The sequence below is a fragment of the Corythoichthys intestinalis genome, chromosome 17, assembly GCF_030265065.1.
Source record: "Corythoichthys intestinalis isolate RoL2023-P3 chromosome 17, ASM3026506v1, whole genome shotgun sequence".
NCBI classification, from domain to species: Eukaryota; Metazoa; Chordata; class Actinopteri; order Syngnathiformes; family Syngnathidae; genus Corythoichthys; species Corythoichthys intestinalis.
In genome coordinates, this window is record NC_080411.1 from 12,952,194 (window position 1) to 12,972,630 (window position 20,437).

General features: G+C 39.2%; 1 protein-coding gene across 2 annotated transcripts in view; it reads left to right on the forward strand.

Moving 5' to 3' along the window:
* LOC130905307 (lysine-specific demethylase 2B-like) overlaps nucleotides 1-20,437 on the forward strand; it is a 53,668-nt gene that overhangs the window by 22,671 nt on the left and 10,560 nt on the right. For both annotated transcript variants that reach the window (XM_057818580.1, XM_057818581.1), the window contains 5 exons: nucleotides 11,209-11,448; nucleotides 14,385-14,528; nucleotides 17,724-17,810; nucleotides 17,941-18,222; nucleotides 18,294-18,587. In XM_057818580.1, coding sequence (XP_057674563.1) covers nucleotides 11,209-11,448; nucleotides 14,385-14,528; nucleotides 17,724-17,810; nucleotides 17,941-18,222; nucleotides 18,294-18,587 — 1,047 coding nt within the window. The remainder of the gene's footprint in view (nucleotides 1-11,208; nucleotides 11,449-14,384; nucleotides 14,529-17,723; nucleotides 17,811-17,940; nucleotides 18,223-18,293; nucleotides 18,588-20,437) is intronic.

A 20,437-nucleotide genomic window follows, 5' to 3' on the forward strand; every position in this document is an offset into this window, starting at 1 on the left:
ATAAACTCATTCAAATTCACAGCCAAGGGGCTAAAAAGGCAACATTATTGGCTGTTTAATTCAATTTATTTGCTGTAATTAACTTAATGGCTGCCATTGACGTCGATAGATGGAACGTTCATTCGCTGCCAACCCCCCCAGTTCAAATGGATTGGACGTCTACGAGTGACAAACACATTTAAATTCACAGTAGAATGAAGACAAGAGGCACTTATTATTGTAAATGGTACTAAGTGTTCATAATCAGCCATTTTGCCTGGCAGTGCTGGCTGTTGTCATTCACCCACTCATTCTGAATTGGACATCTATCGCCGTCAATGGCAGCCAATCCTTTGCTATTTAGGGTTAAACCTGGCAGTTACAATTACCGTATTTTCTACATTATAAGGCGCACCTAAAAGCCTTCAATTTTCTTAAAAGTGCGCCTTATGCATTTTATACAGTGATCAACATTGGTTAATCGTAGCATGACGTTCCTTTTAGCGCAGCTCCATCTACTGGATGCATAACGGAACCCCAACTATTACTACTACTACTACTGCGCCCTACATTTGAAAAAAGTTTTAAATAGGCCATTCATTGAATGCACCTTACAGTGTGGAAAATACGGTAATTGGTGAAAATGCAACTATATATCTTCGACAAAAATAAATATTTGCCCATATTAGTTTGCCACAGTTTGATTGAAATAGTATAATATGATATCATATGCACATTTTCCAATATCAGCTTCATTTCACCAAAGCAATTTTCAAGATTTTGTTGCTGAAACAACGCATCAGTCTTGATTTCAGTGATTTCTGTTGATTCTTAAATAGCAAAGACATATTGATAAGTGGCTAGCATATTATAAATTAGAGGTCGACTGATATAGGATTTTCAAATGCAGATGCCAATATCAAAAAAAAGGTTTCAGCCGATTACTGATATCCAAAGTCGATTTTTTTAAAACGATATCTTTTTCATCATAAAGGCAATTTTAAAAAATGCTTCAACAGCTTCAAATTTTCAATGATGACCTGAGACTTAAAGGATTAATTCAGTCTAGTGCTCCCAGACCAATGAACGCCTCCCTTCCTTTTATGATCATACGCACTCTGCAAGAGAGTACATTATCTTCAAATGATTAAACCCACCAGGATGTCATGACGATGCTCGCCATGCTAAAGCTAATGTTAGCGCAAATGCTATGCTAACGTTAAAAGTTACATTTAGAGTGAAAAGATCACTCGGTAAACACCTTAAAAGGCTAAAGCATGTTCTCTCATGCAAGACTAAAAAAATCCTACAATAATTACAAAACAGGCAAGCCTGAAGCTTCCTGTAGCAGCCTGCCTTCAAGATTCTGCGGGGTCCTTCCGGGGTCCTTCCGTCAGTCAGCGGCGGCCACAGTTGCCCACACAGATGCCTGATCAAATAATTTTTTATCGGCTTATTTTTTTGTTTATTAATCAGCCGATTTTTGTAGTTTATCAGCCAATAGCAGACGTTGGAAAAAAGTCCATATATCAGTCGGCCGATATATTGGTCGACCTCTATTTTAAAGAGCTCTCGAAATCGCGACTGGAGCGACAATTAAATCAGCTATATGCAAGCTCCAGAACCCGGTTTCTAATGGCGGCTCCTCCAAGTTCCGTATGCATTTGAAGGCATCAGCAAAAAAAACTTGGCAATTTACCATCAAACATCTGTCAGGTATACCTAATTTTGATTTGGGGTCATTTAGACAAGTTCCATAGTAGGAAGTTGGCCTGGAATCTGGGGATTGGAGGGACACTCAGAAGTAAAATGAGAAAAGGTCAACAAAAAACTAACAGTAGGTGTTCGAGAGGAGGGTATAGAAGATTGTTGGAATAGAATGAGGTATGGTGACTACGTACTAACGGGATAAAATTTAATAGGAATTTGCCCAAAATGGCTGACTTGTGGCCCAAATTCAGGCATCGGCCCTTAATACTTTTCCAAACCTAACCCTTGTTGTGATAAAAACGCCCATCCATATTTTGGGTAATGGGTGAAACTAGTGTCAGTAGTGTTAAACTTTCTAGACACTTTTCTTGTCATATGGTATACCCAAAATGGCAGCTTCAATATTCAACGGACATCCCCGTCGTAATCCCCTTTTGTAACCCCTCAGATTCAGACCAGGAAGGATTACATCCGATCCAGTATCTCCAACTAATCCCGACATGTAGCTTCATATCTGACTGCCTCCTATATTTTAACCACAGTATTTCAATATTGTGCCGTACTATGCTTCTTCCTTTCTTTGTGTCAATACAGATCTTATTGGTTCTGTGTGAGCATGTGTGTGCGTGTTTGAGAACTGGGCTGTTGCTATGCTGACGCTTGGGGAAAAAAAAGATATCTGCAGTCAGCGACATCTGATCTTGAATTCTCTGAGATGACAGCTTTGTTGTTTTACTTTGTAACCGTTCATGAATTAGCCCTATTTGCATAGGGTGACCCCCCAAAAATTGCAATACAAGGCTTGCGATAACGATGATCTCACGATATGGTGATACAACAATTAAGGATGCATGGGTCAGGAAATAATTCTAAGAGATTCTACAAAACAACTAATAAACAGAAAAACAAGCTCTTTGCATCCTTCTGCCGTGAATTGTAATGAGTTTATCACTAGTCGACATCCAACATTCGTTCATTCGCTGCCATTCCTCCCAGTTCAAACGGATTGGACGTCAATTGCCATCAGTGGCAGCCATTTTAGGGCAACGAGTTCATTTGGGGGCATTTCACGTCATTTCCTGCTGATTTTGGTCACTTCTTTTTCCTTTTGGGGCATTTACGGGTCGCTTCCAGTTGTTTTGGGGGCATTTACAGGTCACATCTTGTTGATTTTGGGTTACTGAAAAGGAAGTAACTCAAGAATGTCCCTAAATGAATAGGAAGTAACTCAAAATCAGCTGGAAGTAACCTGTAAATGCCAGGAAGTGACATGTAAATGACCACAAAAGACTGGCTGTGAATGCGCTAGATTCAGTGCCATTGACGGCTTGGGACGTCCAATCCACTCAATAGGAATTGGATGTCTAACGCCGTCAATGGCCGCCAGTGAATTTTCGTAGACACTAATGGAAGATTTTGGTTGCAACCTGTTTGTTCCTTTTTTTTTTTTTTTTAACATTGACACCTTTACAAAACGATATATCGATTCTTGGTGGGTGCATATCGATAACCTTTTGGGCTACAAAGTATCGCAATATATCACCTTCTTGATATAGTGTCACACCCTTAGTACACATGAAGAGGGGGTCAAAAGAAAAAAAAAATCATATTGTAAAAGACTTTAGAAAGAAGGGAAGGACGGAATGGATTGAGGATGAAGGGTTGTAGGATGACAATAAGGAATGGTTGAAAGTGGGAAGGAAATGGACCACGAATAAGGAAAGACATTAGGACGGTAGCCTTGCAAGCAAGACTGATTCGTTGAGTCATCATGCAGTACTGTTTTGGAAACCCTATTGTCCAACACTTCCCCGGTCATCTGATGTTAGAGCCAATCAGGAAAAAGAGGCGTGACCAGAAAGCAACTATCTGCGTGAATACATTATCGGAGTGCAAAGTGGTTCTTGTAGATAGTTCGATTTCTGTTTTGTCGGAAATGCAGTTGTTAAAAGACGAACGAAGAACGTCACGAAAAGCTTTTCTTGACGGGTATCTTATGTTTTTGGTTTTTCGCGAACCAATATCTCATACTGTGCCTTCTGATTGCAAGCCAACCAGAGAAAAGGGGAGGGAGCTGCAGACATGGCCAGGAAGCGCCTATCTGTTTGAATACTATCGTGGAAATAAAAGGGTTTTCCAAAGTTTTGTCTAAAATACACTTCATTTCCTCATTAAAAGAGGAGCGTAGACCGTCAAGAAAAGTTTTTTTGTTTGTTTTGTTGTTTTTGTTTTTGACTGGAAACGACGTTTTCGTGAGTGTGAAAAGAAGAAGCATCGTCCAATGAGCAGCCGTACATTTGTAAAGGTGAAAGTGAAAAATGTCCCGGTTGGATCTTTTCCAGATTGACATGTGGAATATATTCGTAGCAGATATATGGAACAATCAATCTGGATTGCCAGGTTAGTATTTGTACAGAGTGGCTCAAAAGAAAAGATGCATATTGTAAATGACAATAGAAAGAAGGGAAGGATGGACTGGATGGACAGTAGAAAGAAGGGAAGGATGGAAAGGAGTCCATGGACAGAGGATGAAGGGTGAAAGGATGACAGAAAGGAATGACTGTAGGTGGGAAGGAAACGCATGGACGCTAGGATCGTGTGGATGGAAGGGATGAAGAAAGAAAACTACCGTATATTCTGGACTATAAGTCGCACCTGAGTATAAGTCGCATTTTGGGGGGAAATTTACTTGATAAAATCCAACTCATAGAACAGATATGTCATCTTGAAAGGCAATTTAAAATAAAATAAAAATACAATAGAGAACAGCATGCTGAATGAACAGTGTGATAATGTTACATGATGCATGAACAACGAAATGCCAACGGGGCCGGTATGTTAACGTAAAATAGCTATTATGAGTTATTCAGATAACTATAGCATAAAGAACATGCTAACAAGTTTACCAAACCATCAGTGTCACGCCAAAACACCAAAATAACATGTGAAATGATATCATAATGTGTAAATATTTTCACACAAAAGTCGCTCCTGAGTATAAGTAGCACCCCCAGCCAAACTATGAAAAAAACTGACTTATAGTTCGAAAAATACGGTACTTAGAAAGATGAATAAAGGATGGATGTAGGAACCATTGAAGGTTGAATTAGAATAGAAGGAGAAAAGTGGAGGAAAGGTGATAGACAGAAAACTGCTCGAATGATAGAAATGAGGAATATAAAGGATGGATGATGGGTGTAGAGGTGTGCCAAATTTCCGATTCTTAGATTATTCGCAGTTCAACCGTAGAAGATTCGAGAACGATTCACAAACATCCAAATTCCAATTATTAAATTATACCAGGAAAAGCGGAACTAAAATAGTCAGTGCGGTCTTCGGGACGCAATGAGGAACGGACCGAGAGTAAACATCATATTCAACTCATGCCGCCAGATAACAAAACAATAATACCTGATTGTGGCTGACAGCTTCTACAAACAATGCCCAGTTGCTTGTTGCTACAAACATACGGCCACAATAATGCTACGGTTAGGTATCACTTATATGTAGAACTAGATGCGAAATGACAGACGACGGCGGCGTTAGAACATGTATAGAGAACTAGATGCGAAATGACAGACTTTCCGACGTTAGTAAACAGCCGCCATCTTAAAGCAGTAGACTTCTCTGGAAGGCTCTATTGTAGCGAACCTAATTAACTTTTAATCTAAAATACTCCTAAATCGGAAATCTTGACTTGAATCTATCTTTAAATGAAGAAACCATTTTAAAACTTTTACATGTCGAAAGTAGACAGAAGGGAAATTATGGTATAACGGGAGCAATTTTAATAACTTTAACGGTTGATTCACAACTAAGCCTGCAGCTATCGATTATTTTAGTAGTCGATTAATCGATTAACTATTTAGATCGAGTAATCGGATAAGGACCATAAAAAATTAAAATACTTGAGCTAAGCATCAATCGGTACACATATATGTATATATATATATATATATATATATATATATATATATATATATATATATACAGTGCCTTGCAAAAGTATTCGGCCCCCTTGAATCTTGCAACCTTTCGCCACATTTCAGGCTTCAAACATAAAGATATGAAATTTAATTTTTTTGTCAAGAATCAACAACAAGTGGGACACAATCGTGAAGTGGAACAACATTTATTGGATAATTTAAACTTTTTTAACAAATAAAAAACTGAAAAGTGGGGCGTGCAATATTATTCGGCCCCTTTACTTTCAGTGCAGCAAACTCACTCGAGAGGTTCAGTGAGGATCTCTGAATGACCCAATGTTGTCCTAAATGACCGATGATGATAAATAGAATCCACCTGTGTGTAATCAAGTCTCCGTATAAATACACCTGCTCTGTGATAGTCTCAGGGTTCTGTTTAAAGTGCAGAGAGCATTATGAAAACCAAGGAACACACCAGGCAGGTCCGAGATACTGTTGTGGAGAAGTTTAAAGCCGGATTTGGATACAAAAAGATTTCCCAAGCTTTAAACATCTCAAGGAGCACTGTGCAAGCCATCATATTGAAATGGAAGAAGCATCAGACCACTGTAAATCTACCAAGACCCGGCCGTCCTTCCAAACTTTCTTCTCAAACAAGGAGAAAACTGATCAGAGATGCAGCCAAGAGGCCCATGATCACTCTGGATGAACTGCAGAGATCTACAGCTGGGGTGGGAGAGTCTGTCCATAGGACAACAATCAGTCGTACACTGCACAAATCTGGCCTTTATGGAAGAGTGGCAGGAAGAAACCCATTCCTCAAAGATATCCATAAAAAGTCTCGTTTAAAGTTTGCCACTAGCCACCTGGGAGACACACCAAACATGTGGAAGAAGGTGCTCTGGTCAGATGAAACCAAAATTGAACTTTTTGGCCACAATGCAAAACGATATGTTTGGCGAAAAAGCAACACAGCTCATCACCCTGAACACACCATCCCCACTGTCAAACATGGTGGTGGCAACATCATGGTTTGGGCCTGCTTTTCTTCAGCAGGGACAGGGAAGATGGTTAAAACTGACGGGAAGATGGATGCAGCCAAATACAGGAACATTCGGGAAGAAAACCTGTTGGTATCTGCACAAGACCTGAGACTGGGACGGAGATTTATCTTCCAACAGGACAATGATCCAAAACATAAAGCCAAATCAACAATGGGATGGTTAAAAAATAAACGTATCCAGGTGTTAGAATGGCCAAGTCAAAGTCCAGACCTGAATCCAATCGAGAATCTGTGGAAAGAGCTGAAGACTGCTGTTCACAAACACTCTCCATCCAACCTCACTGAGCTCGAGCTGTTTTGCAAGGAAGAATGGGCAAGAATGTCAGTCTCTCGATGTGCAAAACTGATAGAAACATACCCCAAGCGACTTGCAGCTGTAATTGGAGCAAAAGGTGGCGCTACAAAGTATTAACGCAAGGGGGCCGAATAATATTGCACGCCCCACTTTTCAGTTTTTTATTTGTTAAAAACTTACATAGCAAAGGTCCACTAGCTTAAATGCTATAAAATGCAAACTTTTTTTTCTACAATTCTTTTAATGAATGGTTCAGACACATATTCCCACAAAAATGGCTAAATATGCCAATAAACTAAATTACGAATGCATTAAAAAAAAAAAAAACTCAAGAAAAAAGCTTATGTTGGTCCTAACAGGGAGCAGATGGATTCAGCCATGTGAAATGAGGTAGAGGGCCGTGTATCCACCCAAATCAATAAAACTGAATGCAAACACTTTCAAAACAAACCATTGAAACGCCACTTTAATTAAACGAATACTCGAAGCAGCCAAATTTAATTCGAATCTTTTTTCTAATCGAATACTCGAGTTAATCGGTTAATTGTTGCAGCACTATTCACAACATTAAATTAATTGAATGTAGATTAAAACTGCTGATACAGAATAGGGACTTGAGAATTTATTTACTGTTTTAACTGTTAACTTAATACTGAAATAATAGTTTGTTTTAGCCTGAGAAGAGTTTTGAACAATTTTGGAACTAATGTACGAAACGATAAAAGCAGCTAATAGCTGTGCGGGGTGCATCAATAATCGATTTATAATCGAATCGCAGCCTCTGAATCGTAACCGAATCGTTAGGTGCCCAAAGGAGGAAAAGAGGGATGAGATGATAAATGAGAATAAACATAAATGTAGGACATGTGGAGGAAGTTTTGAACAAGGGTGTGTAGACTTTTTTATATGCACTGAACGAGGTAAGGATGGATCAAGGTTCAAGAATAAGAACAAAAGTGAGGTAAAGAGAGGAGGGAATGGCTCATTTAAGTGTACATACTGTATTGTAGTGTGGTAAACTAGCAGCCATGTTGATGTTTGGCACCAGAGCGAAGAATACATTAGGATCAATAATGACCTAGATCAAAGACGTATCCATTTCCCAGTTGTCTGAAACGGAGCACATTTAGCACACGGCGTTGTAAATGTGAGCCCTCCTTCCTCCGTAACTCACAATAATGGCTGCCGGAGAGTGAAAACGGAGCAAAGAGCGTCTGCTTCCTCTTTGAAGTGGAAACATGCGGCGAGTAAGTGAGGAGCTAAATGTGGAAGACGCCTCCGGGGAACGTTGTCTTGATGGATCTTTTCTTTCTCTTCATCTCCCACCTCAGCATTCTTTTTTATTCATGCCAGAAGAGAATTAACAGGCAGTTATTCCTGTTTTTGGTATCATTGCAAAGGCTGAATCAATTTCTGATTGTTCTGAACTCCCAATTTTTACGTCACTGTTGTATGAATGATTTAAATGACAGCCCTTTTAAGTTCTGTCATATTCTTAAGTGTTTTGGACGATAATACTTATTAGTCTTAGTCATATTTTAGTCAACTCAAAATGTGTCTGTTTTTGTCGACGAAAACTGAAGACTAATTACATCTAGTTTTAGTCGACGTTTACTAAAAATGTTTCGGCTGTAAAATTAAAAAAAAAAAAATTGACTCTATAAATAAATAAATAATAGTTTCCAACTATTTCGAATGAACGTTGACAGAAGAGCACATATTGCGGCGGTCGACAAGGACAATGCCAACTTTGTGATAATACACACTCAGGAGGAAAACAGTACATTACTGTATTTTCAATGAATTACAGTGGGGCGAATAAGTATTTAGTTAACCACTAATTGTGCAAGTTCTCCCACTTAAAAATATTAGAGAGGCCTGTAATTGTCAACATGGGTAAACCTCAACCATGAGAGACAGAATGTGGAAAAAAAAACAAAATCCCATTGTTTGTTTTTTAAAGAATTTATTTGCAAATCGTGGAAAATAAGTATTTGGTCGATACCAAAAGTTCATCTGAATACTTTGTTATGTACCCTTTGTTGGCAATAACGGAGGCCAAACGTTTTCTGTAACTCTTCACAAGCTTTTCACACACTGTTGCTGGTATTTTGGCCCATTCCTCCATGCAGATCTCCTCTATAGCAGTGAAGTTTTGTGGCTGTCGTTGGGCAACACGGACTTTCAACTCCCTCCACAGATTTTCTATGGGGTTGAGATCTGGAGACTGGCTAGGCCACTCCAGGAACTTTAATGTGCTTCTTACGAAGCCACTCCTTTGTTGCCTTTGCTGTGTGTTTGGGATCATTGTCATACTGAAAGACCCAGCCACGTCTCATCTTCAGTGCCCTTGCTGACGGAAGGACATTTTCACTCAAAATCTCTCGATACATGGCCCCATTCATTCTTTCCTTTACACAGATTAGTCGTCCTGGTCCCTTTGCAGAAAAACAGCCCCAAAGCACGAGGTTTCCACCCCCATGCTTCACAGTGGGAATGGTGTTCTTCGGATGCAATTCAGTATTCTTTCTCCTCCAAACACGAGAACCTGTGTTTCTACCAAAAAGTTCAATTTTGGTTTCATCTGACCACAACACATTCTCCCAGTCCTCATCTGGATCATCCAAATGCGCTCTAGCGAACCGCAGACAGGCCTGGACGTGTACTTTCTTCAGTAGGGGGACACGTCTGGCAGTGCATGATTTGAGTCCCCAGTGGTGCATTGTGTTACTGATAGTAGCCTTTGTTACTGTGGTCCCAGCTCTCTGTAGGTCTTTCACTAGGTCCCCCCGTGTGATTCTGGGATTTTTGCTCACCGTTCTTGTTATCATTTTGACGCCACAGGGTGAGATCTTGCTTGGAGCCCCAGATCGAGGCAGATTATCAGTGGTCTTGTATGTCTTCCATTTTCTAATAATTGCTCCCATAGTCGATTTCTTTACACCAAGCGTTTTACCTATTGCAGATTCAGTCTTCCCAGCCAGGTGCAGGTCTACAATTTTGTCTCTGGTGTCCTTCGACAGCTCTTTGGTCTTGGCCACAGTGGAGTTTGGAGTGTGCCTGACTGAGGTTGTGGACAGGTGTCTTTTACACCGATAATGAGTTAAAACAGGTGCCGTTAATACAGGTAACGAGTGGAGCCTCGTTAGACCTCGTTAGGAGAAGTCAACCTCTTTGACAGCCAGAAATCTTGCATGTTTTTAGGTGACCAAATACCTATTTTCCACTCTAATTTGGAAATAAACTCTTTAAAAGTCAAACAATGTGATTTTCCTTTTTTTTTTTTTCACATTCTGTCTCTCATGGTTGAGGTTTACCCATGTTGACAATTACAGGCCTCTCTAATCTTTTCAAGTTGGAGAACAATTGGTGGTTGACTAAATACTTATTTGCCCCAGTGTATGTATGTATGTATATATATATATATATATATATATATATATATATATATGTATTATTGGATACCAAGTATTTTACATTTTATATTCATTTTGAATCAATGTTTCATTTATTGTAAAGAAAAAGATAAATAGTAGCATAGTACAATAGTTTTACATTTTGCGTTTAACATTTATTTCACTGAAAGGTACTTAGCACTTATAGTACGTATTTTACTTATTGTGAAAACAGTCAAATAAAAACATTACATTCAAGAAATAATAACATACAAAAGTATACACGTGACTGTTTTATAATTCCTTGCATGTATAGAAGCATTGATATTTTTGGTACAAGATAGTAATTTCGTTACTATTTATTATAAAAGAATGTTTTTTAATTTGGTTTGATTATTTACTTTTAAATCAAAGCAGATTGTGTACCTTCTTTGATTAGTTTATTCATTTTAAGTAATGAAATAAGTACTAAAATAAGCTCTTCAATTTTTTTCAAACAAATTTTATGAATTACGTAATTTGTTTCATGTAAATAACAAATGGAAACTTTATTGTATTTTTTCTTTAATAACAACCTTTTGTCAATTAATTTGCTCAAGTAGTTGAATTTTAATTCGACAATATTTTCATTTGATTAAAGAATAAGAATTGTTTTCTATTTAATACATTTTAAAAACCAAATATGACCCTGGAGAACAAAACTTTTTTATTTTATGACCTCTATACCTCCTTTTACTTTAATTTTATTATTATTTCATATATTCTATTGTCATGATTTGATTTTAATACTTGAATTTATTTGTAGTCTGAAACAAAATTTCATCTCTCCCCACCCCGCAGGCCCGGCCTCCCCAACGACCCAAACCCAAGATGGCGGCCTCTCCGGCGACGGCCCCTAAGCCGACTTCGGGCCGCGGCGGCACCAGCACATCGGGTGCCAGGAGGAGGCGTACCCGCTGCCGCAAATGCGAGGCCTGTCTGCGAAGTGAGTGCGGCGAGTGCCACTTCTGTAAGGACATGAAAAAATTTGGCGGGCCGGGACGGATGAAGCAGTCGTGCATCATGAGACAGTGCATCGCGGTATGTCCTTTTCTGTTATTATGAACCGAGTGATTATGTCCCAGTGCCATTGACAGCAATAGACGTCCAAACCATTTGAACTGGGAGAGGCTGGCAGTGATCATTCGCTCCCAGTCTAAACGGATCGGACATCTATCGCTGTCAATGGCAACTACTTAGTGAACGCATACAATTGACATATTTGCTCCTCATTCCTCTTTCTACAGAAATCACCTTCTTAGTTGTTATTGTTCCATTGCTATTTTTAGATGTTCACTTAGGGGACTTGTTCATTCAAGCCTCATCCAGATGGTTGCTATGGTGACACCAAGGAGCGCCACTTGGCCTCTTGTGCAGAGAATCGCAAGTGGAGCATTGTCACAGGCCAGCTCAGGGGTGGGAAATGTATATCTTGTTTAATAACCCCTTTGTTGGGCAAGTGACTGTTATTCATAATTTTTAAAATATGTGGTGGTCATGGAGGCCGCTATCTTAACATTTGGTGTGTAGCCAATACGGCCCAAATTGTGATGTCAGTTTTAAATTGCAGTTATATGAAATCACCTTCAAAAAACAGGAAGTGACACTGAAATGCCCCCAAATCAACTGGAAGTGTTTTAAGTGTTTACGTACCACAGCAAAGCTACCATCGCAATTTCCCCAGGAATTGCATTTTCCTTTTTTTTTTAAAAAAAAAATATTAATCAATATTGTGTTATTAAAAATTATTTTTTACATATTTTTAATGAATAAATTTAATTTAAAAATATTAGTAAAAACCAAATTAATTCAAAAAAAAAAAAAAAAAAAAAGAAATAAACTCTAGTTATGCCCTTCAATACGACTCTAAACTTTGTTTATTCATTTTTTTCATTTCATAGTATTTGACTCATTCCCTGCCAATGACAGCGATAAACGTCCACTTCATTTGAACTGGGAGGACTGCATATCAGGGGTGTAACGGTTCACGTGGATGCGTTGAACCATTTTGGTTTTGGATGTTTGGTTCGGTTCACTTCCATACCTTTTGTGTTAGATTTTATGGGGAAAAATAAATAAAGCATATCTATTTTAAATCTTAAAAAATGCTATGTCAGTTGTTTGAGATGTCACCCTAATGGGTCGCTTTTATTTATTTAAAATAAAAGCATTTAAAGTAATTTATTCCCCTGCCTTTTTTGTACCGAAAACTAACTGAATGAATCACTTCACGACACTGAACCAAACCGAAATTAAATTTAAGTGTATAGATACACCCCTACTGGCTATGAATGCTCATGTTTCGCTGTTATTGATGGCGCTCGACGTCCTATCCATTTTGACTGGGAGGGGGGAATGAACGTCCGTCAAAATGGATTGGACGTCGACCGCCGTAAATTGCAGCCAATGAGTTAAATGAATGCCCTATAAAGGGTTAATATGTCTTACCTCACATTCTGCAATATTTCATGTGTTCATTAGCCTATCTCATTAGCTAGTATATTTATTGTAAATAGACCCTACTCACCAACGTCACAGAATGACGTGTCGCTGTATCCGGCCGCCATATTGTCCGTCTGTGTTTATCCGTATTCTCAATGGTTTCAATTTGTCGTGCAATTTATAGTGCAATTCATGGAAGCCCCGGTGCTTTCAGACGCTGTAAACTCATTGGATGCGTTGCATAAAAGGCGTTATGTGGAAAAGCTTCAGTCTATCCATTCGCCAGATCCATATTTGATGCCTAAATCGATATTTTTCGACCCGCTGTCTTCGCCCTCTCTGCCTGACATCTGCTACCCTGATACCTACAACTATCTTGTCCACACAAAATCAGCCTATTCTCACGAAAGTTTGAAAAACTTTAAGAGCAGCACTCTAAGCAACATAACCCCGCGTGACCCTTTACTTCCAATTTTCTAAAATGGCGACAATCAATAAAAAAAAAAAGTTGACTGCGATGGCCGACGCTTCAAGGATAGGTGGATATTGGACTATTTCTTCAATAAAACACGCAACAACTGTGTCTGCCTCATTTGCAAAGAGACAGTCGCTATTTTCAAAGAGTTCGATGTGACGCAATATTACTAAACAAGACACGCTGACAAGTACGACAACATTACAGGGAAGATATGCAGCGAGAAATTATAGCAACTTGAAGCTAGTTTAATTTCACAGCAGCAGTATTTCGCAAGAGCCCGAGTGTCGAAAGAGAACGCCACAAAGACGAGATTGTTGAAATTATGAATTAAAAAAAAATATAAAGCAAATGTGACACACAGAAGGGCTTGCTAAAATTTGTTTAAATATATTGTTCTATGCAAATCAGCCAAGGTAGCCCCCCCGCATTTTTACCACACCAAATCTGGCCCCCTTTGCAAAAGGTTTGGACACACCTGTTTAACTTCTTTAACTTGGTACCAGCTAAATATTATTCAAAAAATAATGATGGTGGAAGAAATAAGCATCTTGAATTTGAAACTGTATGTTGTCGGCGATTAGCCTAGCAATGATCTTAATTGTGGTTGTCAGCCCCAAACCCTCTAAATATATATTAAATGCATCTTACCAGATCTAAAATGACTACTACATAATCTGTGGTAATCGTTTGGAGCCAAGTTTTCTCGTCGAATTGCAGCAGTCCATCTCGTTCTCCTCTCCGGGTCTCTCGGAATACGGTAGAACTTCAAGTCTCTCCGTCTATCTTCTCTGTTATTGCAACCAACCGCCACACACGCCTTCACCATTTTGATTATTAATGTTAACGAGCAGAAAAACACGCAATAATAGGAGGAATTTACGTGGCGGTAATGCTAAAACCCGACGAGTAGACAGACAACATGGCGCGGAGGTGTGGTTGTGACGTCATGTGAGTCGGGTCCATACCAGATAAATTCACAATTAAAATATTTATTTTCCCAATCTTGCGGAAATGCTCTTGACTCTTGATCTGACCTCAACGCACTATTTGTGTACAGCCCGTCCTGCCGCACACAGCAGTGTGTGCGGTCTGCGGGGAAGCAGGCAAGGAGGACACTGTGGAGGAAGATGAGGAGAAGTTCCACCTGATGCTGATGGAGTGCTCCATCTGCAACGAGATCGTTCACCCTCGCTGTTTAAAGGCAAGCATTGATTTCTACCATAACTTAAAGTTGGAGGTCATTAGCTTTAGAAATGGTCATCATAAGAAAAATATATTGAAAAAAAATACAAAGATCAAAGTATGATACAGTGATTCCTTGCTATGTTGCGCTTCAAACTTCGTGGTCTCAGTTCATCGCAGTTTTTTCAATAAAAGAAAAAAAAATCCAGTATTTTAATTTTAAAATGTTAAGATATACTGTATGTATGAGTACATGTACAAATCATTGTTTTCTTAGATATATATATATATATATATATATATATATATATATATATCAGGGGTCGCGTTAACCGAATATTTTCCGTCGTTGACCGATTTTTTAAAACGGTGACGGAAAAAACTGGAATCCATCCGTCATTTTGACCGGTTGCAATTCACACCCCAGACCACAGGGTGGCGAGTGAGCTTATTAATTAGCTATTGTCTCTCTTGATGCATGACATCGTTGGCCTTATTCTGAAAAATGTCAAGGCAACTGAGTGTCCGAAGTTTCTTCAAAAAGCCCCAAAACGACGATGGTGTTGATAAAAGAGGTGAAAAAACAGGGACTGCACAAGCGGGCACGCAATTCAAGTCCATGCGCACCAGGAGGAAAGTGTGAGACTACGCTCAGGCCACAGCAGGTGAACTGTTAATTTCATTGTTCCATATGCTACATATGGTAGGCTACCTAACTACTGGGGCCACAGTTAGCTGTTTTTGTCACTGCGGTGAAAGAGTTACATATTCATCTGCTTGATGTGTGATGGCACGGTGTGGATTCTCTGTTAAGCTTGTTCGGACAGAATATTAATTTAAAATGAATGAAAACTAAATACTATTGAATATATTGAAGCGGTATGCAATGTTAAGAGTCTTGTTAGCTGTAGGCGCACTATCCTAGACTCCTCACTATCCACTCGCGGGGGCCTGCGCTTGTCAGTGACGTTCCTTATTCTCGCTATATGATTATACAACTTTAACATTTGTTAATAATACGCTCTGTGTGTAGTGTCATCCATCGCTTTTCCTTTTTAAATGGGCACTTATAAGCGAACGCAAGAAGTAACAACGGGAACATTTTTAAACGGGCATTTCACGGGAGAGCATTTCGACTCTTCGGCCAATCATATAGCGAGAGCGAGTGGATAGTGAGGGGACCGCGTGCGGCTCTTAAGTGTCTCTGTCACGTGACTGTCGTAGCCGGTGTTCTACACCTGTAACGCGCTCGGCCAAATGGACACACAAGTACGGAAGGTGAATTATGCCAAACAAAGGGTCACCACAATGTCATTATCATCATTTTAAAAATTTAATTGACGGGAAAAAATAGATTATGACCGGATTTTTATGACCCTGTCAGTCAAAATGACAGACAACGAAAAAGTCTAGTGCAACCTCTGATATATATATATATGTGTGTGTGTGTGTGTATACCCCATTTATATCGTAATTATTACATTTGCAGTGTTTAATAACCATTTATCAAAATATACATATACAGTGAGGAAAACAAGTATTTGAACACTCTGCGACTTTGCAAGTTCTCCCACTTAGAAATGATGGGCAGGTTTGAAATTTTCATGGTAGGTGCTTGTACACTGTGAGAGACATGATGTAAAAAAAAAAAAAAATCCCTAAATCACAGTATATGATTTTTAAAACAATTTATTTGTATATAATACTGCTGCAAATAAGTATTTGAACACCTGTCTATTACCTAGAATTGTGAGCCTGAAAGATCTGCTAGTCGCCTTTAAAAAGTCCACCTCCACTCCACATGTTCTCCTAAATAAGTGGAGTGGAGGTGGACCTTTTGACCTGTTTGAGGTTAGCTACATATAAACACCTGTCCACCCCATACACCCGGAAAAGCTGTCCAAAGACAACAGAGACAGAATTGTCGACCTCTACAAGGCTGGAAAGAGTTACGGGGCAATTGCCAAGCAGCAAATATAAGATCTACCGTTGGAACAATTATTAGAAAATGAAAGAAGCTAAACATGACTATCAATCTCCCTTGGACTGGGGCTCCATGCAAGATCTACCTTGTAGGGTCTCAATAATCCTAAGAATGGTGAGGAATCAACCAAAAACTACACAGGAGTAGCTGGTCAATGACTTGAAAGGAGCTGGGACCACCTTTTCCAAGGTTACTGTTGGTAATACACTAAGACGTCATGGTTTAAAATCATGCATGGCACGGAAGGTTCGCCTGCTTAAACCAGCACATTTCCAGGCCTGTTTTTAGTTTTAGTTTTAAGTTTGCAAATGACCATTTGGATGATCCAGAGTAGTCATGGGAGAAAGTCATGTGGTCATATGAGATCACAATGGAACTTTTTGGTCTTAATTCCACTCACAGTGTTTGGAGGAAGAAGGATGAGTGCCATCGTGGATCATGCTTTGGGGGTGTTTTTTCTGCACATTTACATCTGCACACAATTATTTTTCATACAAAACTATGTTTGACTATAAATAAAAACAAACCTAGTGTACACACCACAACGTGCTACTCAATGCTCATTTATATGAAACAAAACAATATAACTTACACGAGATGAAATAGCAGCAGTGGCTGCCGAAGTCAGCTCGTCTTTTAACACCCCGTGTTTGCTATGAGTTTGACTGGTCATGTGATAACATCTGTCGAATAAGCTAAAAAATAAACTAATTCCACTTGAATGGAAAGTTAAGTTTAGCGGGGGTTTAATCAGTAGGTGGAGTTGGTTTCAACAAATTCCGGGCAGTTTGTCAGTTATTTGTTAGTGTCAGGGCTCCGGAGTGGCTATGCTAGCGCAAGTCAATGGAGTTTGCTAGCATGCCAGTAGCACCACAAAAGGTGCCACAGCATTACAAATAAAGACAGGCAATCAGAGGACATGACAGCAAATTTTATGTGGTGTTTTTGGAACCAATTAGGCAGTTTACATGTAAAACACAACTGAATGTATGAAAAAAAAATCATGATATAAATGTCACTCCGGAAAGAAATAATTTTGTATCTTGTGGTACTATTGCATATTTAAAATACAAGATGAAAAAACAGAAAAGGGGGGGAGGGTCCACGTTAATTGGTTCTCTGTACAACTGCAGAACAAAATATAAACTGAGCCCAACTCCAAATGGATTGATGAATTTATAAAGATATTTATTTCGACATTTTCACAATGTTCCATGTGGTTATTTTCAGTTGACCGATTCCAGCGGCGTTGTCAATGACGAGTTGCCCAACTGCTGGGAATGTCCCAAATGTAACCATGCTGGCAAAACTGGGAAAGTAAGTACCTTTAAAAGTTTATTTTCAGGTCAATATGTCACTAAATCGTGTTTGTTTTTTCGGTGTTTTCCACTGACAAGAAACAATGAAATCATTCCGCCTTTTCTTTGTTATTCTTTTGGCGCCAAAGCAAAAACGGGGACCCGGATTCAAGTACGCGTCAAATCTTCCCGGGTCACTGCTGAAGGAATCGCGTCCGTGCCGGGACGTTAAAGAAGAGCCCGACGTTCCCTCGCCTTCCTCGGCCTTTTACGCCAAGCGGAAAGCCGAACGGGAAGAGGAATTTCCCAAGAAACGACCCCCTCTGCTGTCCTTGGATGGTTCGCCACGCTCCAGACAGGAGGAAAACCCCCTGAGGAAGAAGAGGAAGCTGTTTGACACGCAAGATGAACCTGTCGATGTCAAAAGGAAGGTAAAAAGCGGGATAAGTTTCACTCATACGCGACAGTGTTCCACTAATGATATTGTCTCTTTTTGCAAAAGTTCCCAAAACTGGACGAACCTTTGACCGCGAAGCTGTTGCGACACATCAAAACGGAAAACGAGCAGGAAGACGGATTCTCCTTGCACCGGATCCACTTCAAGGCCCAAAAGGTGTTGGACGGCCGGGAGGAAGATGATGACAAGGAGGAGGAAAAGAATGACAAATCTAAAGTGTTGCGGAGTCCTCCGAGGAGAACGTTGACAACTGAGCAGACCAAAAACACCTCCGTGGTGGGATCAAGCAGCGAGGAGGATGAGGAGAGGACCTCAGAGATGTCTTCACCAAATTTAAAGGTACCTTTTTCTAAGTCACTCATTGTTTTAAATTGTTTGGAAATTATATGTGGTGCAATAAAATCCGTTGTTTAGGAAAAATGTGCGCAATATGTCGAATTGTAAATCTCAAAAATGGAGTCAGTCCTCATTTGAAAGAAAATAATTAAAATACCACAAGTCCGTCTTTCCAAGCTTTAGCTGAGGAATCAATGTCAGAGCCTCTTTAGCCTGTCACCAACCCTCACTTGCATCTCGTCTTTGATTGACATACATATCGTAATTTCCCGAATATAACGCACACTTTTTTTCCCCAAAATCAACTTGTAAAATCATGGTGCGCATTATAAACGGGTACATGGATGGAGACAGAAATATTTACATATTCTATATATATGTAAACCGATTTTTTTAATTGACACGGCCGCGTTGTGTTGAAGAAACGTATTCGGCGACCCGTTGCCGACCATTACGGTACGTGACGTCACCATTTTGTTTCGGTAATACTCCACTCTAATCGGCCGAATGATTTCGTCTGTGTTAAATTCTGCTTTTTTCACTCCTCATAAAGCACAGAATTTAGTTTCTTGAACTCATGTGAGTCAACGTTTATTGCAGCTCCGCAATTCGGACCATAATAAATGTAACAACACACTTCCTGTGTGTGTCCGTCAACTATATCTGTCCGTCGGGAAACTCAAACCCAAATAACAATAGTTCCTATTGTTACTGTCGTGTTGACAGCGATGAGCTCTCACGGATTTCCGACTTAAACGTACTCACTTTCAATTTACCGTATCAATCCATAGAAGAAACATTTATTCATCATAATGAAACGAGCAAGTTATACAGCAGCCTTTAAAAGAAAAGTCACATCTGTTTTGTTTTCTCCTAGATTCTGGTAAGTTGGAGAAGTTGTCAAATCATATTATTACCGTAAATATTGTCAGTTTATGGTAATGTTTTAAACTACCAATGTGCTATGCTTTTGCTGTGTTTCACCAGTCAGTGAAATTACATTTCTGTATCTGTACACGAGCTCTGTTTTCTTGTATTCTTCTATTTATTGGTGCTAAAATTAGGGTGCGCGTTATAAACGGGTACAATAATTTTCCCTAGATTTTTCAAGTAAATTGGGGGTGCGCATTATACACGGGTGCGCCTTATATTCGGGAAATTACGGTATATGAGAGGAATTCTGATCTCTTTTTCGCTCAAATCACAAAACATATAATGCATCCAACCATTTATTAATTATTTATCATTCTATATTTTATATTTTAATGATTATAAATACATGTATAAATTAATGCAATGTTGATCAAAACTAAATTAATCAAATTAAAATGAATAAAACAGAATTACACAGTGGTGACAGTCTCAATTAACTCTAAAGTTGTTGGATTTTTTACATAGTATTTAAGTCCTTGCATTCCATTGACGGCAATAGACGTCCAATTCATTGAAACCAGGAAGACAGGCTTTGAATACTCATCTTTCAGTCAAAATGGATTGGATGTCTAGTGCTGTCATTGGCAGCCAGTGAGTTAAATGAGTGCCCTGTTAGGGGTTTAAAAACAAACAATACAGTAATATACTAGCAAATGCTATTTCTGGAGGAATTTCGATGGTAACTTTGCTGTGAACAAACACCAAGTCACTTCCTGATGAAATGGGGGCATTTTGGGGTGACTTCATGTTGGTTTGGGGGCATTTCAGGGTCATTTGCTTTTGATTTGGGGGCATTTTGTGTGAAATACAAGTAGTCCCCGGTTTACGAACGAGTTCCGTCACTGCGCTGGCGATGTAACCCGGAATTAACTCTTTAAATACCTCAAAACACCCTTTAATTTAAAAAAAAAAAAAAAAAA